Raw genomic sequence first — 25625 nt, 5'->3', positions numbered from 1 at the left:
CATAAGTGACCACATTTTAAGATGGACGTGGCAAACTGGGGTCCATACAAATGACAAATAATGATGAAGTCTCTGGAAATTGTCTTTTGAGGAACAAAGGACCAGGGGTGTTAAGCCTAGAAAAGAGAAGATCTGGTAGGAGATACAATAGTTCTTCTGCTAATATGAATGAAAAATGTAGGACCAATCTGTCCTAGAGATATATTTCAATTCTCTAACAAGAAAGGGGGAAAAAAAAGGTCAATTAGAACTACTTAAAACAGAAAGGTTTATGAAGTAGTATGTTTTCTCATAGTAAAGAATTTTAGCTGTAAGTTGTTGTTAAGCATTCTGGATTGTTCTGGGTGGGAGGTTTAGCTACAGAACAAGTTTTAACCCTTAAGATGCCATGATTTTATTCTTTGACTTAGTGATATGCACTGCAATTATGATGGCATGAGTAGAAAGGAAAAATATAACATCACCAGTGTGTATTTTTATATTATTTGTGCTTCAGTTTCTAAAATGGGTCACATTATAATGGCCTCCGGGCATATTAATGGAACTGCACAAAAAGTGGATCAAAATAAAATAAAAGCTGAAGCCTACTCAGCAAAATATATCAACAAGAAACTGAATTCTGAAGGTAAAAAAAAAGCAGGAGGGGACTTAACTAAAGATGTAAAAATTGCAAAGTATTAAATGGACCCCTACTAAATTATAGGAAAGGCATACATACATGTTCAGGTAGTCTCAAATATCTGTGCTAATGCAGCAAAAAACCTACCACTTTTAATAAAGATACACTTGGCCTTGACATGTTTTTTATACTGATAATATGGGAATGCCTAAAGTTCTAGAAATTTATAGAAAAAGGATATGAAAAAGTTGCTTAGCTTGCTCATTCTGTATCTCTCTTCAGAGCTCTTTTGCCTTCATAGCTCTAAAGTTCTGTACGGAAAATCTCTTGTTCAACTGCAAGGAATGGAGAAAGTGAGAATAAACCAGAGTGAAGGAAGCACCAACTGATCATACCTATGCTAAGTATGCTAATAAGAATTATAAAGCAAGTATATTTTTTCAGACAAAATGCTAGGATGCTACAAAATTATTGCTATGCCAATAAAATATCTCCAATAACAGCAAGTGTCAGTTTTCAAGTCGAAATTAGAACCTTAATAAGAGTCCAATATTCTTTTGTAGCCATATTATTTATTGAATAATGAATTTCTGCATGTACCAATTTTTATACATTAAACTGAAATTCTGTCCATTTCAATTTTGTGCTTTAGATTTTAATTCATGATACACCAAGTGAATTCCTTGTCATCGATTTCTCTCACGTGCTTAATTATTGCAGTTTTGTTCAACATTATTACATTGCCCTGGATTTGTTCACTATGGTTACCTTTTAAAGATCCAGCTCTGATTATACTATACATCTATTTTAATTGGTTTTAAATATTGTGAAAGATGGACTTTGACCACACCCTTATAAATTTATTTGACCTATATCATTCAGGGATAATTCTTATCTCTGTTTATTTAACTCTTCATTCATGTGTCTTTTTATTTTTTTAATTCTCATTTAGTCTTAATTACAGTTGTGATTCAGTATTTGAGTTCTCAACAATTCTGCTAAATGGTTGCAAGATGGTTAGTTACCTCACTATACTCTACTAACCTCCAAAACACCGAAGTATCTTCACCTAAATGATCAAATATGTCTTCACACAAACAGTGAAGAATTAAAGTCAAGAATGAGAAATTTACTTACCATTCAATCGGTTTAGTATAACTTCTTGGAAAGAATAAATTGACTTTTGATTGATGACACAAGCAAAGTGAGAATAAAAGTTAATGTAGTGTAAGTTATTTAGCATTGCCTTTTTGTCTAAATGTTTTCAGAATCTTTTAAAACCCAGATTACTCTTCTTGGTGATTTAGTGATACATTTTCTTCTAAGACCAAAAAATCATCATATTATACAAACAGAAAAAAAGACATTCAGTTGATTTCATACCCCTTAAAATTTTTCTCATAAAAAGTTTCAAATTCTCAAACCTATCAAAACTACACAGTAGTGTTGGCAGCACATGTTAAATTTCCATATTGTAACAATAACGTGAATTTCCCTCCACTTTATGATGATCTATTAGATAATAATGATTTATAAAAACCATCATGCTTACATACTTGCTTCATGTTACCTTAATTTTAGTACTTCTCAAAAAAGCAGCAAAAATATTTTAAAATATCAAGTCTGATAACTTAATGAAGAAATTAGTATTTTAAAAACAGTACTGCCTTAGTGTTTCTCTATATCCTGTATAATTCCAACTTTTGGTATTTTATTCTAAAAGGAAATTGAAACATAGCTCAGATTTTACTCTCCTTAGCATTTCTATGTGCAAGCTAAAATGAGACTGTTTACACTTCAAGAAATTAGGCACAACTGATCTTGTGTACCAATTTCTTAAAATTGAAAATTATTTCAGTCATTACTCTTTTGGCCTTATCTCCATTCTTTTTAGCTGACAAGACTGGCAGCTCTCAACAGCCACAACACCATGAGTTACAATGAAAGCCAGGTGACTTTCTGGAACTGTAGCAGTTGTGTGAAGTGATGTGCTAATTGTCTGTTTGTGAATATTTGTGATAAGTCAACTAGAATTTCAGATATTCAAAATTCAAAACAATACATTGTATGGCAAATTTCTCCATTCCCTACTTTTTTCTTTCTCTATGGACTCAAGGGGTCTGTCCTTTTTAATAACTACCACTGCCTACTTTTATGCCTATGTTTCATCTCCCCAATCCAGCTGAGAGGAAGAACTCAATACCTGAAAAATATCCTTGATACCTCATCCATTCATTTTATTCTGTCAGCAGATTTATTGAGCACCTACTATGTGCCAGACACTGTATGAGACATAAGGAATACAAAGTTGAATGATGACAACAAAAACACAATTCCTTTCCTCATGGAGTTTACAATCTAGAGGGTCTTCATTAATCAAACAAATATATATGAAATTACAAAGATGTTCAATGCTAAGTAGGCGTATGTGTTTATGTGATAATGTTTAACAGCAGGTCTCAGTCTGTGACAGAAATCAGAGAATGCTTCCCTGAGGAAGTGATAAATGAACTGAGATCTGAAAGGCAAAGAGGAATTAACTAGGCGATGAACAGGAAAGGTATTTCAAGCCAAAGAAACAGCATGAACAAAGATTCCTATGGTGGAAGCAGCACTTTTTTTCTCACTTACTCCAGTACTTAAAGGGCAATGAGGGTAGAACAGAAAGTGAAACACGGTGCACAATGAGACTAACCAGTAATAATAATAACCAACTTCTATTGAGTGCTTTTTTTTTTAACTTTTTTTTTATTGAGAATTGAGTGCTTTTTAAGGTGATGTCCAGCCACTGTTTTAATGTTTTGAGACATTAAGTCTTTTAATGTTCAGAATTATCCTATAAATAGTGGCCCTAATATGTGATCTCATAGGTCACATAAAATATTTTTGTTTTCATCAAAAGAGCAATGAAAAACCATTAAAATGTTTAAAGCTAGAGATGAGTCTGGGGGTAGATGGATTGCCTTGGTTAAAACCGCATTTCACAAAAGAGAATTCTGCCTGCAGCATAAAGAATGAATTAGGAGGGCCAGAGTAGCTTAGGAACACCGGTTAGGAAGCAACTGCAGAAATGCAGGCAAAAAGTGCTGATGACAGCTTAGATGAGGAAGGTAGTGAGTGAAGAGAAGCAGACAAATTTACAAGGTAAGATGACAGGACCTGGTAATGAACTGATGGGGTGGGGTGACAGTTAGGGAGATGAAGGTGACTAAGATGAGTTCTAGGTCACTAGCTTGGGAACCAGAGTAATGGTGGTACTTTGATTAGATTGGATATGCTAATAAAAACCTGTTAAAGAGGAAGTCTTAACTCCTGTATTGACAAGTATTGAGTTAACAGTAACTACAATAAAAACCCAGGAAGGAGTTTCTGGTTAATTTTTCCATATATATTTGCCTGCAATCATACACAGTCATTCTTCCATGGCTTAAACAAAAATAATGCTTCATCACAACTAATTTCACATGGTGATCTTTTGAATTTTAGCATAAAATGAGAAAAGAAAAATATATACAAGATACCAAGAAAATGTTTTTTTACATCAAACAAAAATTCTCCCTTATCTTTTAAGTAATTTGAATAATACACACACACACACACACACACACATACACACACACACACACACACACACCTTAAAAGTATTCTACTTATCTTTAAAAGAAAAACAGAAGTGATTTCTTTCCTTACCTCTGGCAAAATCTGTGAAATAATGAGTAAGGTAAAATAAAAGCATATAACTGGGATTGAAGTCAAAAGAGCAGGTTATTAATTATGATTTCAGTCAAGTCACTTGTTCTTTCTGAGCTTTAGGGGTTTTATTCAACTTTTAAAATATGAATAATACCTACCTCCCAGGTTTGCTGTGGGAATTACATGAGATCATGTTTTTGCAAGTGTTTAATGAATTTTAAATCTCTATAAAAATAGTAATCACTATACATTTTTAAAAATCCAACAAAGCATATAGAATGCTCAGACCCATATTAATTATTATCTCTACTATTTATATGATTTTCTTGAGAAGGCCAAATAAATTGAAAAGAATAAGAAAAACATTCAGCTTCTATAACATTAAATAATTATATCATAAAATTTATGATTTATTTTAATTAAATTATAATTTAAAATTTATATAGAGCACAGAGGTCAAGCCTGAGAAACACTGTGAACTCTGAAGAACTGAAGGTCGCATCAATCCTGCTTTTCTGTAACAGAGACTGCTTTTGTTGAATATATACCTACAGATCAAAAGTACTCTACTAAGAATGGAAATCCTTAATTAGACCGATGCTTTTAATCTAAGACTATATAATAACCTTAGATTAAAATGGCTGAACATGACTTTTAAAATACTTTGAGGTAAAATACTAACAATTTAACTTGTTCTTTGCTGTATCCTTAGCTCCTAAAACAGGGCATTTTAAAATAATATCCACAAAAATGGACATTATAGAAAAAAGAAAGGCCAGCAATGCTTTCAATAAAATCTAAAATCACTCCAGCACTTAATGTAAAATGAAATATGTTTTCCCCTCCAAGTACTTAGACAGAGGGATGGGTATATAAGTCATGCCAAACACAGCACCAATAAGTGTCTTAATGTGGCTGAAAATCTGAAAATTTTCAAGTATCTTAAAGAAAGCGTAGTCCAGCTATTTCATGTTCTATCATGAATTTAAAATACACGCCACTTAGTTTAATTCAATCAGAAATATATTTTAAACTGTTAAAAGCTTCTGTTTCTTAAACACTCATGAACTTTTATTTCATAATATGTGATTGAGATTCTCTCTCATGCTGGTTTCAACCTTAACAATCCCTAGAAAATAGAGTTCAATATTTACCAGTTACTCTTCTTATAGACAATAATATATGTCACATAGAACTTTAATCAAAACTAGTATTATAAATTTGATATGTACAAATATCCACCTAATATGATATTACACGAATGGTATGAAATTGTTCTATGTATGTGAAAAGAAAATTCTCTGAAAACATTCCCCTCCTTAGAGGAAAGATGAAGGTAAAGAAATAATACAAATAGTATTAATTAAAATTCTTAGAGTTACAAATGCTGCCAAATTTAGCAGGATAGTTAAATTACTCTCCTACTTCTAAGAATAAACATTTAAAGGAACGTACAAGAAATGCTTTTAAATCAGTTGACCATATAACTCTAATGCTTTGCTTTTTCACAGCTTGTGCTTTTTATTTTAAAATTTGTACCATCTTTTTTGTTGTATATTATAGCTTCAACTTATACAGCTTACCCATCATTTAAAATGATTTCCTTCCACATTTCCAAGTTACTTCATAAGTTCAGTAGGGTGATGATTTTCCATAATTTTCAAACCCAGTAATTATGTAATTTATTAATCTGATTTGACTTTTTTACAGTAATTAAATAGTTACAGATTTAAATACATAATTTTAATAACATTTAAAATGTAACCCTTTATTTTACATTAGCCCTGAAAGCCTTTGAATTTTTGTAAATAATAGTAAATTATTAACAAATAGTGATAAATAAATTCAGCAATCTGTGGGAACACAACAGGTTTTCATTTTTCTTTTTAAAAAAATGCTTATAATGTAATATCAAAATTAGGAAATGACACCTCATATTCATTAGGCATGTAATTATTTTACAGTATGTGTTGATTTTCCTGTGTCACACCAGTTTAAAACAGGGTTAAACCCCAAAACACAAAACAACCCAAAAGATTGTAAGGCCCGTACCTAGGATTTTTTAAACTGGCTTTGGAATAGTCACCACCTCATCACATTCTATTTCATTTTATTGTCTTTTGATGAAAAGGAAAGTCTTCCACTAATTGGTAACATCACATTATAAATATAACCTCTGTACTCCAGAGCTATAATTTGAGCTTTTGATTGCCACTTCTGCTATTCAATTGTCATCTTCTTTATACGATGAAGAAGAGCATCGTTTTCTGAATGAGCCTCTGCAAGAGCCATTTTAGCTTTAGCCAATTCCTGTTTAAGAGATTCATTCTCTTCCATGAGCTGAAATGATATATTTGGAGAAAATAAGAAAATTTAACCATTTTCAGAAAACATAGACTACTTATATAGATATATATATATAAAGGTGTGGCATGTGAGACAATAAAATTACCCAATGCTGATGATGGTGCACTTAAGCTGAAAATTGCTTTGAGAAGCTATGTGGAAACACAAATCAAGCACTTTAAAATGTTCATAAGTTTTGATCCAGCAACTCAAAACGCTGATTAACTCCTAATTTCCAAATCTAATCATGATTTTGTTTAATTTCAACTTCCCTGGACCTCTCTGTGGCTTTACACACTGCTGACTTCCTCTCTACTTCCTAAGCTTCTCTCCTCTTTTGCTTTTTATACCACAGATCGTTCGTGTTTATCCTTCTCCACCTATGGACTTTTCCATCTTTCCCCTTACATTTTTTATATTCTAGTAGAGTCCATATTTGGTTTTCTCTTATTACTTGAGTCACTCTTAGATGATCTCATATGTTCCTGTGGCTCCAACAATCATAGATAGCCTGATCCAGCACAAGCCTCTCTTGAGCTCCAAACCCACATTCTGAATATCTCATTAGACATTTTCATCTAGATGTCAACAGGTCTTCCCTCATTTGAAGACTTAGTTCAAGCATTTTATCGTCTTAGAACCATCCCCCAACCGCTAACTAAGAAGATGTGATAAAACTAAGGACTTTCTCCAAAGAAAAATGCATTTACACAGATACATTAAAATACATGCATTTAATTTCAAAAAGTCCTCAGATTTCTTTTAGTCCCACTTAAGAGTGACTGCCTTACAGACTACGATGGGTATTTAACTATATAATTCCCCAAACTCTACTACATACAGAACTTGACACAGTACACTGTGACTACCGATTACACACTCTTATCTTTTCCACCAAACTTTGAATTCCTCAGTAGATAGGGTGGTATACTGTTCCAATTCTATATCCCTACCTCAAAGTTGACATCCAACAAATCCTGTGAAAAAATGAATTCATTCTGTGGTTCTATCATAGAAAAGTAAAATTTTGCTAGACATTTTACTTATAACAGTAAAAAATAAGAAGCAACTCAAATATTAACAAATGTTAAGAGGAACCTTCAGAAAATGAGAGTACATCCACATCCACATTAGTCTGCCATTAACAATAAATATGAACCATCAATTATACTTCAAAACAACAATAAAATAAATACAAAGCATATATGGAAATATAGAAAAATCTGTCAAACAAGTAAAAAAACACAGTATATATACTAGAATAATAATTGTTTATAAAAATTATGTAAAGAGCCTGAGAGGAAAAATTTTAAATACTGAGTACTGCAAGAGGTTAGACTCTATTAGAGTTGTTTTAAAATATTTTTTCCAAAGTTCTGAAATATTACAATACTTTTGCAACTTAAAACTAAGACCTCAAAGTGAATACATCCTCCAGGAAGCCTTCCTAGATTCCAGAAAATCTTGTATTTACTCCTTTATCTTCCCATTAGACTAGAACCTCTGTGAAGGCTGGGAAAGTCCCTACACCTTGCTCAACACTATATCCATAGCATCTACCACCGTGCCACGCACAAAATGTGCTCAATAAACATAACTTAAATAAGTAAATAATGTCTTAACTATTTAATATCTAATATTTATTTTAATTGCTGAAACGGAAAGAGAATGAATTAGTTTTCCCATTACCTGTTCCCTAGTGAAGTCAATGGAGCACTCAGGAAAGTTAAATGACTGGAAAGGCCAAGGAACCTCCGGACTCGTCTGAGTGGCTTGAGTGACACTGTATTGTTTCCTCAGGTCACACCTTCCACTGGTGAGCAGCACTGAATCACTTTTGACATTTTCTCTCAAATCATTTCCAGTGTGAAGCAACTGAGAATCTAATCAAACAAATACAATCCTCAGATAACAGTTCAAAATACTTGATAAATTTTCAGTTCTATTGTGAAAAATGAATTTAAAAATGAATATATCTCTTAGTATGAAGATATTATTATGAAATAGAAAAATAACAGAGAAAGCCGATAAAACAAAAAAGCTCATTCACTGAAAAGATGAACAAAATAAGAACCAAAAGCTCGTCTGTTGAAAAGATAAACAAAATGATAAAACCTTAGTTATGCAAACCAAAAAATAAAAAGGGACAAAAATTACTAGGATCAGAAATGAAAGAGGGGACATTACTATATACCTAATTTAAAAAGCCAATAGGATGAGAGTAAAAATTTTCAAATCATATCTTTGATAAGAGACTTATTTATGCAATATATAAAGAACTCTTAAAATTCAAATAAAAAGACAAATAACCCATTTAAAAATAATCAAAGATGTAAATGGATATTTCTCCAAAGATACACAAATGGCCAATAAAGATATGAAAAGATGCTTGATGCCAGTAGGGGTGTAGATCAAAACCATGATAAACAACTTCATACCCACTAGAATAACTATCATCAAAAAATCAGATTACAACTGTTGGCAAAGATGTGGAGAAGTCAGAACCCTCATACTGTAGTGGTGAATATGTAGGATGGTGCAGCCACTTTTGAAAACAGTCTGGCAGTTCCTCAGTGGTTAAAGAGTTGCCACATTTCCCAATAATTCCATTCTTAGATATATACCCAAGAGAAATAAAAACTTATACATGAATGTTTACAGCAGTAAAATTCGTAACAGCCATAAAGTGGAAACAACTCAAAACCATCAAGCAATGAATGGATAAACAACATGTAGTATGTCCATAGAATAAAACATCATTTGGCCATACAGAGGTATGAAGTACTGATACATGCAATGACATGAATAAATTTAAAAATATTATGTTAAGTGAAAGAAGCAATACAAGACTATACATTGTATGATTCCATTTTTATGAAATGTCCAGGGTAGGCAAATTTACAGAAAAAGAAAGTAAACTAGTGGCTGCCTAAAGCTGGGAGTAATGGGGAGAGTCTGGTAGTAGGAATGGGTATTTTTGAGGATTATGAAAATGTCCTAAAACTGATTGTCATGCTGGCTGCTCCATTTCTGAGCACACCAAATGCCAATGAATTGTATACTTTAATTGGGTGAATGGTATGGTATGTGAATTATATCTCGAAAATGTTTTTAGTTAAGAAGTACTTACAAAAAACAAGGCAGGGAATATTTTTACATATCAACATTTTTTTTTACTTTTTGAATTGCATATAGGCAGACCACATGAACAGAAGCCCAAGTCAAACTTGTTTTTAAAAAAGGAAATGTATTTGTTTCTGTAACAGAGGAGTCCAAGTCCTTCAGGCATGGCCAGATACTGGAATTCACATGATATCCTCAGGAGTGTCATTTTAGGAACCTAACTATCTCTACTTCTCAAGTCCATGTTTCTTCTTTGTGTTGGGTTCAATCATATGATGGTAAAGGTAGCCTCTGGCGACCCCAAACAAGAAAGTTTTACAGCCTGTGACTCCTTTTCTCTCAGTGTCCTTCTCAATTCACAAAAAAGGATGCTTGAGATACAGTCAACTCATCTATCACTCACAGTGTCCCAAGGACTGAAATCTTTTAATTGGCCCAGCTGGGCTCATTCCCACTTTTGTGATAGGGTTATATGATTGCCAGGTCCACTAAAATCACATGGAACTGTCATGATAGAACAGCAGTTCACCAAATTAAATTATACTGAGCAGACAAAAGAGGAAAATCTGCTCAACATAATTTTCCCCCTTAAAAAGATGCCCACAGGGGTTAGCAAAATAAATAATAAAAACATTTGTGAAAGCTTTTGTTCATATCACCGAATTGCCCTCCATAATGCTTCAATCAATTCTGCCCTCATTGTATATACAAAAGTGGAACAGTTCTATCTATATGGGTAAGTGCCATCAAGTTGAGTTTTGGTCTGTTCTTGATTTCATTTTATTATAACGGTCTTAATTTAGAAACTACTTTTTACAGTATTGCCCTGAACCAATTATGTTTTTAGTAGTATTAACTAGAAAAAAACTACCAAAACTGTTGTATTGCTTCAGACCAGCACACCATTCAGCCTGGTAGTGACAAAGAGAAATCCTAAAGTACTATGTCATGGTAAAGTCAAATTCTCTATTCTTTCAAACCTCAAAAAACTAAACACTCCTAAAATACTACTTGATTGGTAATTTATAACATACTTCTGGTTATTAAACTTTTAAAGGAGCAAAACTCTTCCTTTAAATATAAAAAAACTCTTCCTGACATATAAATATGAACTAAAAAAAAAAAAAAAGCTGAGTTATATAGGCTGTAGGACCTGAGGCCCATTCTGTTTAATGCTATTTAGCCTGTATCTCACTGCTCAAGGGATCCTAAGAATCATGAAAAAAACACTGACCAAACAATTCTGAAACCTATTTTATTGCAATCACTGCGAGGTGAAATGAGGAATGAACAGGGGAGGAGAGAGGAAGAAGGAGGAAGAAATATGGGGAGAGAAAAAGAAGGAACGAGATAGAGAAGGAGGGAAGAGAGAGAGTTGGAGAGTGGAGGAAAGAGAAGGGAGGATGGGAAAACAGGAAGAGGAGTGGTTTTTGGTTTTGCAACTGAAGACAAAGGGAGATGTGATTGTGAGTCTGTTTCTGCTTTGCATATATACTCATTTGTAGTATTTTTTTAAATTCCACATACAACTGAAATCATATAGTATTTCTCCTTCCCTGTTTGACTTATTTCACTTAGCATAATATTCTCTAGGTCCTTTCATGTTGCTGCAAATGGCAGGATTCCATTCTTTTTTACAGCTGAGTAATATTCCATTGTATGTATGTGTATGTCTTCTTTATCCATTCGTTTGTTGATAGGCATCTAGATTGCTTCCATAACTTGGCTATTGTAAATAGTGCTGTTATAAACAGAACAGAGTCACAGGTATAGAAAATAAACTAGTGGTTACCAAAAGGGAGAGGGAAGCAGAGAGTGACAAATTAGAGGTATGGAATTAAGAGATACAAACTACTATGTATAAAATAGATAACTAACAAGAATATGTTATACAGCACATGCAATTATGGCCATTATCTTGTAATAACTTTTAATGGAGTATAATCTGTAAAAATACTAAATCACTATGCTGTATACCTGAAATCAATGTAACATTGTGACTCAACTATACTTCAATTAAAAAAAAAAAAAGAGGGAGGTAAGTAGGTAGGAGGAGGCACAAAGGGAAAAAAAGAGATAAGGGAGGAAATGGGGCAGAAGAGGCAGGAAGAAGAAAGTAAAAAGATGGGAGGGACTGGAAATAAATGGGAAAGGAGATAACCTGTGAATGACAGGGATGATTGGAGTCTATTACTATAGGAAGACTTATTCTCTTTTATTTACTTTAAGAGTTTCCTTCTAGTTATTATAACACATTTTGATGAACAAATCCATGTCCCTCATGGGTGAAATGTGCAGCATCCTACAGCAACATATACTATTCCCCTAGCACGGGCTCTGCTACTTACTTTCTAGATCTTTCATTTTGAACAAGACATTCAACTTGTCTAAACTTCAATTTCTTCATTTGCAAAATGGAGGTGATAAGAATATTTACCTTAATTATCTCAAAGTTATGGTTAAGAGTTAAGTGAGTTAATATTTAACATAAAAGAATTTTACAAACTGGAAACCATTATTCAAATATTAATTGTTATTAGTACCATAGTAGGTGTTCAATAAATATTTTACTTTAAATCTAGATTTTAATAGTTCTCTGTTGATTCAAATAGAAGATGTCTACTCATTTGTCTTCCCTGAGTGTCATACAGGTACTCTTCTGAGTTTAAGGTTTTATGCTTCTCTGTAGGTTTAGTAATTTAAAAGAAAAAAAGAAAAAGAAAGAAAATCTTCCCTCATTCCCAGATTGGAAGCATTATGGCAATGATTCCAAGATGTATATGGCAAAGAGTTTCTCATCACAGATCTTTACATATGCAGTGCCTCCCCTGCCCACAACAATCTGATATAATCTGTTGGGAGGCAGTACCTCACAACCCTTTTGGTTGAGAATCAATGCCATAATGGCCACTGTTCCAGATTGGAGTACGCCAGATCCCAGGTGTGTTGGGTGGAAAAATGTTGAGAGCCAGTACACTACTATTAAAAGTAATTAACGGTAGATAGCATAGCATACACCCCCTCTCCATATATATATACACATACACAACAAACATTTTCTGTCTTTTTCTCTTATTAGTAGTGTTATTATCTAATTAGCCATATTTCACTGGAGAAAGAAGAAACTGTAGTGCAACTTTGTAATATTCTGAAAAATTATTTGAAGTTTATCTTTAAAGTTTTTACTGCAAAACCAGTTATTGTTTTTAAGACTTTCCCAAGAAATGTGAAGTACCATGATAAGCAGCAAAAAAAAAAGTATAAAGGGGCCTATTCCTTCATAATGGACTTTATTTAATCACATCCAGAGCAGCTGCAAGTACACCCCAGAATATACTAAGAGAACAGAAAGGAGTAATGAAAAATATTAAGTAAGCTGCCATTATCACAGCAACAAACATCTAAAACTAATTTCTGAAATAACTGCTAGTGAGATTATTTTGAATGCCCCTGTTTGCTAAATAAATTTGTTTCAAGGGAGAAAAACCAGCACACGTTAAAATTTCTTAAAGAGCTATTTGAGAAAGTTGGACCATTCAAATCATTCACCCAAGAGCTTCCAATTCTAAGAAGCAAATAAAACTTAATTAAATACTTGTTTATCATGGCTGATATATTAGTCAGTAATATTTATGATACATTATCAAACAAGCTCTATGTGTGTACATTACACTGTTACATTATATACATCATACACTGAATACCCTAATGCAATTAATTTCCACATGGTAAGAAAAAAAACACAATCTGCTTCATGAAATAAAGCTTGAGACACTCTATGTAAAACAAAGCACATTTGCTTATGCTTAAAATATGTTGTTCTTTCCAGAGTCAACGGAAAAATACTTTCAACATAAATTATCTCAGATTCTGTACAATGCCCATATCCTAAATAACACAACGAACTTTTCCATCATCCCAGTGAGCTTTTGAAAGGTACGTCTACAATTAACACATATGATAGCTTCTAATTAAATTCAAATAATATTCTGAGTTTTGATGCCCATTTAAAAAACTCTAGCATATGCTTTTTCCTCTAATGTTTCATTACTACCTAAACTGCTTTGCTACAAAGATCCAAAGAAGCATCACTATAAAAGCATGAAGTAAGAAAAAATATATTCCTAAAATGTAGAACATTTAATAAGAGCAGCTTCTAGTTTTCAAAAATGTAAGAAATAAGGTGAATAAATATAATATGTAACACATGTTGAAAAAAAAAAGATATTATCTTGACTTTATTAGGGTAGACTGGTGATTTTTTCTAACCCATACAACATCCAATTGGAATTTTCATATTGAAATGATCTGCATGCAAATATATGCCCTTGCCTGACCAGTGATTTACTTTTGCCTTTAGCTATGATTTAAATACAGCTCACAATTGGTAAAATATGTACTTGACTAACTGTAAAATATAGATGAGAAACATAGGGGAAAATATGGGGAAATAAATTTCAAAGCACCTTGATTTTAAATTAGTTTTTACTCATCAAATTGATGTTCAATTCTGTATTTCTCCAGTATGTGTATGCATGTGGATATTTTTCTTCAGATATTATAAACCTCTCATTTAAAACCGTATTTGTTTTTGCTTTCTTTAGCAAACAGTAATTAACCTCAGTCAGTTGCCAATAAATCCCTAAGAATGATTTCAAGGATTGTTTTAAAATGTGTCAAGTATAAATATTTTATTTTCTGCTACACTTTTGTCTTAATGACAAACGTCATTGCCTGAAATTAAAGAAATGACCGGCAATAACTCTGTGTTTTGGAATCTGGTGATATTTTCTTTGAAATTGAATAAATAAAATTTTCCTGGGTATTTGAAATTTCCTGTTTGTTGAATTCAAAAAATACGTATGTATATGTATGTATATATACATAGAAAATGAAAGTTGCTAAACATGTTGTTCACATTTTCCACAAATTTTTATGTACTTATTTAAAAATATTTTTATGTACTCTGAGAGGCATGTTAAAGTTTCTCCATACAATTGCAGTATCAGTATGACATGATTTCATTTCTCTATATTTCAAACAGATTTTATATTTTTCAGTTATGTTGTTAAATAAATAAAGGTTGATGACTGAGCTACATTTTGGGGGGTCTTTTATCAACATGACATCTCTTTCTCCGGGTCCAAAGACTAACAGGTACCTCACATAAAGAAGATATACAGATAGCAAATCCGCATATGAAAAGATGCTGTATATCACGTCTTCAGGGAAATGCAAACTAAAACAGCATACCACTACACACCTATTTGGAATGGCCAAAATCCAGAACACTGACAAGAACAAATGTGTGTATGTAGAGCAACAAGAATTCTCATGCATTGCTGGTGAGAATGCAAAATGATCAGCCACTTCATACAAAACTAAACATACTTTTAATCAGTAGTACCAGCAATCACACTCCTTGGTATTTATCCAAAGGAGCTGAAAACTTTTATGTTCACACAAAAACCTGCATATGAATGTTTATAGCAGTTTTATTCAAAACTGCCAAAATATGGAAGCAACCAAGACGTCCTAGTAGGTGAAATAAACTGTGGTACATTCAGACAATGTAATATTATTCAGCTCTAAAAAGAAATCAGCTATTAAGTCTTGAAAAGGCATGGAGAAACTTCAAATGCAAGTTATTAAGTTAAAGAAGCCAATCTGAGAAGGCTACATACTGCATGGTTCAGATCTAACTGAATATCTCTTGAAGGTAAAGCGGGCAGATTTTAGGTGAGCCATTATTTTTTTACTTCAAAGATTGGGCTTTTAATTTTCAAGGATTTCTAACTGATTATTTCCCATAAAAGCTTGTTATTGTTTTGAGTTCAAAATCCTATCATTTGTCTGAGGATATTAAATATATTTCTTTAAAAGTCTCAGCTTTTCTTTAGTATTAACTGTATTATTCATTTATTTCTTCTCTCTCACTGTATTCATTTTTTTTTTGAAATTGACATTTTGTTATTTATTTTGGCTATGCATTATCAGAATCCCTTTCTATACCTGGAGACTGTCAATACTTTTTATGAGCTTTGTGGAGAGTAAAATTTGCTTCCTTCAAGAAATATTGGAAAACAATACTAATTTTTCCAGATTCCTTTCCACGTATGTGACCTAGATATTGCCAAACTACACATATCCTAGATTTCCTTCAGATACTACTGACAAAAGAAGGAAAGAAAGAGAAGTGAACCTTTTCTCTTTCTGAAGGCAGCAGCAGTACATAATTAAGGCTGAAATAGTGTTGGCTGCAGCAGTTGCAGTAAAGTTCAATTTATGGATCAATAATGACAGTAAAATTTAATCAACTGTCCAGTGGTAGGCAGCAGTCTTACCCATCACAACAGATTACACTGTACTGTGGTTTGGAGGTGTGGAACCTGGAAGGCAAGCCTTGAGAATGGTTCCCCAGATCTCCCATGATTCTAAAATTATACTTTTGTTTTTTATTAATTTTTAGTGGAAATATAATTGACTTAACAATACTCTATCAATTTCAGATGTACAACATATTTGTTTCGTATTTATTTGTTTTGAAAAACTACAATCTTATTTTTTTTAACAGCTTTATTGGAAAATAATTCACAAGCTCTATTCATCCATTTAAAGTGTAAAATCCAAAGGTTTTCAGTATGCTCACGGATGGTACAACCATTATCACAATCACTTTTAGAACATTTTCAACACCCTCAAAACCCACTGTTCCTATCAGCAGTCTTTCCCATTCCTTTCAAAACCCACCCCAACCTCACCCCCAACCCTAGGCAACCACTAATTTACTTTCTGTCTCTGTGGATTATTCCGGACATTTCACATAATAGAATCATATAACATGTGGTCTTTCATGACTGGCTTCTTTCATGTAGCATGTTTTTGAAGTGTCCACATTGTAACATGTATCCATATTTCATTCTTTGTATTGCTAAGTAATATCCCCTTGTATGGGATATACCACATTTCCTTTGTTCATTCATAGCATGATGACATTCATGTTGTTTCCACTTTTTGGCTATTACGAATATTGTTGCTGTCAACATTTGTATATGATTTTGCATGGACCTATGTTTATTTGTATTGAGTAGAACTACCGGGTCATAAATAACTCTTTAATTGTCAGAGTTACTGCCCAACTATTTTCAAAGCACCTACACCATTTTACAATTCCAGCTATGTAGGAAGATTCCAATTCTCTACATCCCCCCACCACTCCAGTTGTTATTATCTTGTCTTTTTGATTAGTCATCCTAGTAAGTGTGAAGTGGTATTTCATTGTGGTTTCGATTTACATTTCTCTAGTAGCTACTGATGCCAAGCATCTTTTCATGTGCTTATTGGCCATTTGTATGTCTTCTTTGGAGAAATACCTGTTCAAATCCCTTGCCCATTTTACAACTGGATTATTCATCTTTTCCAGCACTGACTTGTAAGAGTTCTTTATATAGTCTGGATTCCAGTACCTTATTACTTTCTACTTTTTGATAGTATCTTTTGATGCACAAAAGTTGTAAGTTTTGTTGAAGTTCAAAAATAAACTTATCCTTTTCTTTTGTCATTTTTGCTTTTGCTGTGGTATCTGAGAAGGCTATGCCTAACTCAAGGTCATGAAGATTCACTTCTGTATTTTCTTTTCGGAGTTTTATAGTTTTTCCTCTTACATTTAGATCTCTGATACATTCAGAGTAAATTTTTGTGGATGATATAAGGAAGAGGTCCAGCTTCATTCATGCGGATATCCAGCAGTTTTGGCACGATTTATGAAAAAGGCTACTACTCTTTTCCACATTGAACTGTCTTGGCACCATGGTAAAAGAAAACAGTTAACTATAGATACAAGAGTATATTTCTAGATTCTCAATTCTATGCCATTCCAATAATCTTTTTTAAAAGCTCCTTTTCTACTCAATTAACTAGAGAGTGTTTCTTGTTTACAATCAAGAATGCTGCCTGGTAGTGCTTTTATCAAATGATTGAGAATCCTTGGATGTGTGTTTATCCCATTTTCTTGACTATAGACGTTGTTTCTATTTACCATAGTTGATGTCTAATGACTGTGGGAGGAGAAGAGGTTGTGCTTGTAGGAGCACAGGGGAGGGTCTCAAAAAGAAGTGCCTAGATTATTTACCCTACTGCCTCAGGGATCCACTCTAATCTCAGCATCCTGTTGGGAAGAATTCTGTTTTTGAGGAGTAGTTCTCCTGGGTGCTCTTGGCCCCTGGTCTCACTTTCTCACAGGAAAGAAGCTATGACTTATCTGACTGATGAGTTTAGAAAAAGAAACTATATGTGTATGTGAGATTCAGCTTCATCTCACTATGGTATAAGCCTTGCCTACAAAAAGGGTACATTCTTTTCTGCTTTCTCTACAAGACAGACCTGCAGTTTGGGGATCTAAAGCATTTGGGAGTAAAAGTCATACAGCAAACCTATATTTTCATACCTAGGCTATCTTCATTTAAGCTTTTATCAGTTATGAAACTGACATTTTGACTTTTGTTGGCTTGACTTCTATATTTGCTCAGTTAGTCCCCAATTCCAAAGAGGAAGACAAACTGCTCCTACCTTACTCAGCAACAGTCCACTGTTCCCTGAGTTTAAGGCTACAGGTTCTGGTTTGTCTCTTTGGTTTGCTCTCTGGTTGTGTTCTTTTAAGAATTTCTGACCTACTGATGATGGTACTTATTTTTCCTTTGTAGTACTGTTATGATCTTATTCTTCTTTTAACATATTTTATGTCATTCCATGAGGTTTTGATAGGAGATGAAGTTGATGCATATATCAGTCCCCCACATTTCACCCTCAAGTAGCTACTAGCAAAGTGAGGACTATAACACCTAAGTCTACCAACTCAAGCTCTTTTCACTACTCCACACTACCTTATAATACATACTCCTTACATTAGAGACATTAAAAATCTTGTTAGAATGGTGATACAAACACTAAAAGCACAACTAAACACATAGCAATATACTATAAGTAACTAATGTATGGAGAATAAGTACACAAGAATTATAAGTCACATTAAATTATAGGGAAGAGTTCACTGAAAAGAAGGTTGAGATAACCTTGGAAGGAAATGAACAATTCTAATGAAAAATAAAAAGGTAAATAGGAACATGGAGATATTTGCAGCAACATGGATGGACCTGGAGATTGTTATTTGTAAGTTAAGTAAGCCAGAAACAGAAAGAAAAATACCGTATGATATCACTTGTATGTGAAATCTAAAAAAAAGACAAACAAACTTACTTATAAAACAGAAACAGACTCACAGACAGAGAAAACAAACTTATGGTTACCAAGGAGGGAAGGTGGTGTGAAGGGATAAATTGGGAGTTCAAGGTTTGCAGATACTAACTAATACATATAAAATAGATAAACAAGTTTATACCGTATAGCACAGGGAACTATAATCAATATCTTGTAATAAGTATGTTGAAAAAGAATATGAAAACAAATATATATTTATGTATGTTCATGTATGACAAAAGCATTATGCTGTACACCAGAAATTGAATTGACACAATACTGTAAACTTACTATACTCCAATTAAAAATATATAATATATAAAGAACATATATAATATATAATATAAAGAATATATGAATATATGTGTGTATGTGTGTGTGTATATAAAGTGTGTATGTATATATATATAATATATATAAAGAACATGGAGATCAAAGTCCATTACAGGGAATATACAAGGTTGGTTGAGTATATATGAAAAAACAGTGGAAATAAAGCTATGGAAGGGACTAAGTAAGACACCCAAGTAAGATCAAGAGACATTAAGACCATGAAAGTCCTTCTCATTTTCAATCAAAACACATTTGTAGAATAGGAACTAAATCAACTGTAGATGAGTTGTCTGAGGTTCATACATGAATGATATTTTACCACTATATACTGAGCGTCCATCAATCATCTACTACTACATATGTACATATATACAAAAAAAAACAACAAGTATGATGAATAGAAATAATCAGCATGTAAATAATTTCAAATTTTGGTAGATGTTCACTTAAACTGTTTTCATACATACCTCTGATATGAAAAGAGCCATCATCATTTCTCTCTACCACAAGATGATCAATATGAACGGTTACAGGAGCTTGTTCAAGGGATATTGTACTACTACGAGGACTATCATCCTACAGGAAAAAGAATTAGCATTGGCATGTTGTTATTAAAGTAAAAGATAAAATTAATCATTTTCCTGAAACATCACTTCAGCCAATAATACTTTTAATGAGTTCGAAATACATCTTTTCATGCTTTAGTTGATATAGGAAGAAAACTGTCCATTATATTTTTCATATTTCCTAATTTCTAAGAATCACTACATCATTCACAACAAAGACCAATGAATTCATGTTCTTAATATGAATCAGAGTCCAGGTAGGCAAAATGAACATTTATAACATGAAAATACAAAACTATTTAACATACCTTTAAATTTATTTTTGTGTTAGAAACTTGTATCTTCATTGGCATTACTGTTGCAACAGTTTCATCTTCCAAAAAATGCTGAATATTCATAAGAGAAGATGTAAGAAACTCAGTGCTAAAGTTTTCTATACGGCATTGCAAAAATCCATTTTTTTCTGCAAGCAAAGAGTGTATTACAGCACCGGGCCCACTTTCAAATCTCAGAGTAATCTCAGGAGAGGATTTAGAATGAATTACTGCTTTAGGGTCTGACCCTACGAAAAAAGAACAAAAATTACAACTTTGTAGCACTACTCAAAAATGCCAATCTCAATTATTTGTCATTAGGAGGTTGCTGTCACTTTGTACAATGTTAAAGCAATAAAACAGATTAAAGTTTTAATAGTTACTCTTAAATTATATTTATAGTACATATACAACATACCATATACAACCCTAATTTCTCAATTTCCATTTTTACACACAATCTTCTGCAATAATGCTGTCTTGCCTGATTTTTCATATATTTAAAAATCATGATAACATGAAAAACATGCCATAATATAAGTCTGATAGAATGTATACCTCAGATATTTTGAGTGTCTCTGAGTGTGTACCTATGTACACATTAATAACAGACAACTTGATGAAAAAACTCATGGCACTTAAAATGACTCAAGCCACTTCAAGAAGTGACTAAAAGCCTGTACATTCTTCATTAAAACTGGGTCTGTAAGTAACTGGAACAAACAATAAATAGAGAAGATCTCATTAAAATGTTTCTATTACAAGATAATCTTAAAACTAAAATTATAGCAAAGGAAACATTTATGTATATACATATATATTCACATTTATTTATGTCTTGGCCTTGTTCCAAAAAAGAATTTGAGGTGGCTTACAGAGCTAGGTATACTCAAGTTCAAAAAACTTTTTTTAAATTTCAATAAAGCAGCCATAGAATATCTTTAAAAATAAATGTTCCTAGTGGAACCACTTAAGTGAATTGGCCCTCATGGTAACTATTTTATTTTACACTACCTAGCTCCAAAAAGAATAGGAGCCAACATACACATCGCATAATCAGATAAAAAAAAAATAAGTAGGGAATAAAAAGGTAAAGATAGGCAGTAAGATCATTAACTCAAAATACATTATTTAAATTTCTGTACCAAAGGTAGAAATAGCTTCCTAGCAGCAAAGAGAAAAATACGATCAGTTTCACAACTCATGAGTTAAAAACAACTAACTATTCTAGAAAGGTAAAGCTGTTTGGGTTATTGAGGTTTAAAGTTATCTGCCCCATGGGACCTTAGAAGAAGAGCTCACTAACTAAATTCATGATGAAAAGGTGTTTATTTTCTCACAGTATGGGGGTAAATATTTTAGTTTTACCAAAGTCAAATGTATACATATTTATGAAGGGGAGAGGAGTAGAATAAATTAAAGATACATATATTTAGGCACTAAAGATAGACTTCCATGTACAACTTAAAGTGTAGAGCTGATTTTAAAACTTTTATTATAATAGGGTACAAAATGATATTTAATTTAATTTATTTAACTACTTATTAACATTCAAAATAGATACAGAAGAGTACAAACAGATTCCCAAGGAATTCTTTAAACAATTAAGAACTCAGGTATTTTTATTTTTTTAAATAGAAGGTAAAATAAATGTCCACAAATTAATAATGGTTAGTGTCTTTCCTGTATCAATAAAAATAAGACTTAATTAACTTGTCCTCATTCACAGTAAGACCAATTTGAAACAAACAACTTGGTAAATTTAATTTTATTTGGCTTTTTATCTATCTATATATCTACATCTCTATCTACACACACACACACACACAAACACACTTTTACTCACTCCAAGGAACTAAGACCCATAAGTAATTTCAAACAAGAACAGTACAGAGGAGAGATAAAACAAAACAAAATCTGCATTAGTCAAAAATCACTCCTTCCTACTACCTTTATGCCATGAAACTTTTAGTAAGGTCCAATATTCACACATTATAGAAAAATAAAAACAAACAAAAGCAAAAACAACTTTGCAATTTTAATTGTTCATATCAGAGTGACAGCAGTGTATATAAACTATAGATCAAATACAATCTTTGTATGCCTTATTAATATTTTAAATATTCAAGTTAAATAATTTTGTTTTCTCCTTTCCCTTTATTCCCTTTTCCTTTCTTTTCTTTCTTCTTGCTATCTGTTTATTTTTAAACAACCAACTGAGACAGTTGGGAAAAAAAATAAGGTATTAGATAGCACTGACTATATAACCCATCCATACAAGTCATTTCAAAATTATTTCCACAGTTATTTATGTCCTCAGTTAGGAACAACATGAAACAAAGTAATAGGACATAGTTAAGAAAGGGGCTATAAAGAGAACTTAAAAAAAAAAAGCAAACAAGTGCAGTGCAGCTGGAAATAATCCAAGAGTGTACAATATTCCAAGAGTTTGGGATGGGTATAGAACATGGTCTAGCTTTTGAAATTTTACATTCAATCTTTTTATGTTGCTTATTTTGGTCTATTATGAAAGCTTTCTAACTATATACTTAGCTTCCTCCATTTTGTATGTTATTAGGATTTACACTTGTTAATATAAAATTCTTGAAATTTTTTTAGCAAATATATTGTAAACTATAAGGCCTACACAAAGAAAAAAGCCGTAAATCAATTTTTTCCTATGATGCTGGTTTATAGTCAAATGGCACATTTACCTGCAATTCTCATATGTGAGGTGATAGCATACTTATTTGATATCATACAGGACTGTATGTATTTCAACATGTTACATATCAGATCTAGCATTCTGTGTATATAGCAAAGAAAAATGTTACAGCTCAGTGACTTTTCAAAAGACTTAAAAAACTGAACATTATCATTTAAAATTCTTGGTATAGCATTTTTTTTAACATTTTTTATTGATTTATAATCATTTTACAATGTGTCAAATTCCAGTGTTCAGCACAATTTAGCATTTCTTTAAATGACTGAAAACCATGAGTGATAATCCCATATAAACTTTGAGAAAGGGATGGCTTAATGTGGTATTTCTCTTAATACACTGTGTGTTTTCTTGCATATATCTTTCTATGTCTAAGCAAATGTGTTGATCTTAGAATGAGGAACACAGGAATAGGATATACGATTTTTCCAAATACCAAGTATCATGCCAGACTCAGGAAATGTTTGCTTATAAGCAAGATAATGGAATACAGAAATTGACACTTATTCTAGTATGGAACTAAATTTGACGTTTTGGGGTTCCTTTCTCACTCTTTTCATTTAGAAAAGATCTTAGTTTCCTCAGACCTATTATCACAAAGAATGGGAAGACTGAAAAAGTTTAAAGATGGAACTTATTAAAAGCAGAAACAAAAAGAAATTAAAGAATACATCTTCAACAGCTTATATTTCTAAAATCTTAAAGTACAGATATTAGGTAATCTAAGAGAATAAACCTCTTGCATTATTATAAATAAATGTCATTTTCCTTGAATTCACTCATATCAAAGAACTGCTGATGAGTCATTCATATACAACGCAAAACAAGTTTAAATCATATTAAAGTCTTACCTACTGGACGATTACAAAGGTAATGCCGAAGACTGATATTGCCTAATTGATCTGGTGTCACTTGGTCCACTTGAAGACAGATTTCCATATCTTCCCCTCGGATGTCAATCTCCCCATTAACACCAGTAATTCTAAACACCACAACTGACATCTAATAATGATTGCATAAATAATATTAGTATACCAAATCATTCAAAGCAAAATTTAGGAACAACACAGGAAACTACTATAACCTCTAAAAATACAACTGTGGCCTAATAAACGAAAAATGTTGTAATTAATAAAAAATGGTTATTACATTATAGTGACAACTTATAAGAAGAAAGCTTATAGGAAGAAAACCTATAGAAAGAAAGCTTCTAAATAGCTTTCTTCCTATTTGGTCAAGAGAATGTTTTTAGGTCACAAAGATTAATTATATGACATTTCTATGTGAAATTATTTTCAATAAAAGCTGAACATATTTTCTAAGTCATCCATAAAAGTATTTCACTGGGTTAAGAGAGCTTAAAATAAACCAGTAACATACTTCTTTTGTAGATAGCCCCTCATAAGGACTGACTACCATCCTTACCATCAAACATTTTCAAAGTGTACTTAAATTCAACTAAAATAAAGGTCAAAAATAAAGGATGGAAAAAAGGCAGAACATTCCCTTATCAATACAGGAAAAAAAAATTTAGAAAGGTGAAATTTAGAGAAAAACAATCCAGTAAGAGGGAAGGAAGAATTTTCAATGGTAGAAAGAGTGAAGTGAATCATCCATAATCTAAGTCAATTCATTTTATATATTAATGTCTTAAAATGTATACATATTGAATATGAAATAAAGTTGGTAGCATTTCTCTTCATAGAGTGTCTCTGAAATGATTACCAGGTCATCATGACTTTCTTGAGCACCCTCTGAATTTGTACTGATGGCATCTGGAGAGGTTTTACCATAATTCTGTAGGTTTGCACTGGCATTTGCGCTCTCTTCTGGGCTCTGGTAATTTGTAGTTGAGTTCTTTTTAATACCTGAAATAATACAAACATTAGCTAAAAAATTAAAATCAGTTTACATGTGATCCAACAATGCTACATTTATCTAACCAAAATAGACTATTCCTTCAACTCTTTCTTAAGCATAGCCTTGTCTAAAAGATATTAAGCAAAGAAAACTTAAATTGTGGTTAGTTAGCAAATAATATGAAAAAACTTCACACAATGAAATGTTAGACATACTAAACCCTACACTTAGACAGCTGACCACAGCCTGTGCTCTCCCAATTGCAGGTATGGCGCCGGCATTACTAGCAGGTTCCTGGTCAGCCAGCTTTGCCTCCTCTATTCCATTCTACATTCAACAGTACCAGACTGACCACTTCATTTCTCTTTTCAGTAGCCTACAGTTCATCTACGTGAGGTTAATGCGACTACTGTCATTGTGACTGTTCTCCATCTTTATCAACTTACCTTAATTTCTTAATGTGCTATATTTCAATATTTCTCAAACTCTCTGTGGTAAAATACAATTAAAATTTCTGTGTCCATAACAGATCAATACTTAAAAAAAAAACCAGAAAAAAGAAACATTGAAGTACAAATGAATCTAGAAAAATTAGAAGAGCCCTAGACACAAAACAAAGCCACCATTTTTTCCACTTCCATCTTGCAAGGATTCTGATGTTATACAATCACAAAATAAAACAACACAACACAAAAACAAAAAGCTAATAATTATAACAAAAAACCAAAAAGCTAATAATTCTGGAAATGACTTCAAGGATTAAATCACCAAATGATATAAGAAATAAAGTCAGT

At 32.4% G+C, this 25625-nt stretch overlaps 1 protein-coding gene across 2 annotated transcripts in view; it reads right to left on the bottom strand.

The window, feature by feature from the left end:
* Positions 1 to 2830: 2830 nt before the first annotated feature.
* UHRF1BP1L (UHRF1 binding protein 1 like) overlaps positions 2831 to 25625 on the bottom strand; it is a 93420-nt gene continuing 70625 nt past the window's right edge. For both annotated transcript variants that reach the window (XM_032493559.1, XM_032493558.1), the window contains 6 exons: positions 24697 to 24839; positions 23823 to 23973; positions 20244 to 20497; positions 19837 to 19945; positions 8348 to 8541; positions 2831 to 6652 (listed from right to left, as the gene is read on the bottom strand). In XM_032493559.1, the coding sequence (XP_032349450.1) occupies positions 6533 to 6652; positions 8348 to 8541; positions 19837 to 19945; positions 20244 to 20497; positions 23823 to 23973; positions 24697 to 24839 (971 nt within the window). In that variant the 3' untranslated portion in view covers positions 2831 to 6532. The remainder of the gene's footprint in view (positions 6653 to 8347; positions 8542 to 19836; positions 19946 to 20243; positions 20498 to 23822; positions 23974 to 24696; positions 24840 to 25625) is intronic.

This window comes from Camelus ferus, chromosome 12, assembly GCF_009834535.1.
Source record: "Camelus ferus isolate YT-003-E chromosome 12, BCGSAC_Cfer_1.0, whole genome shotgun sequence".
NCBI lineage: Eukaryota > Metazoa > Chordata > Mammalia > Artiodactyla > Camelidae > Camelus > Camelus ferus.
This window is presented reverse-complemented; position numbering and strand designations above follow the sequence as displayed.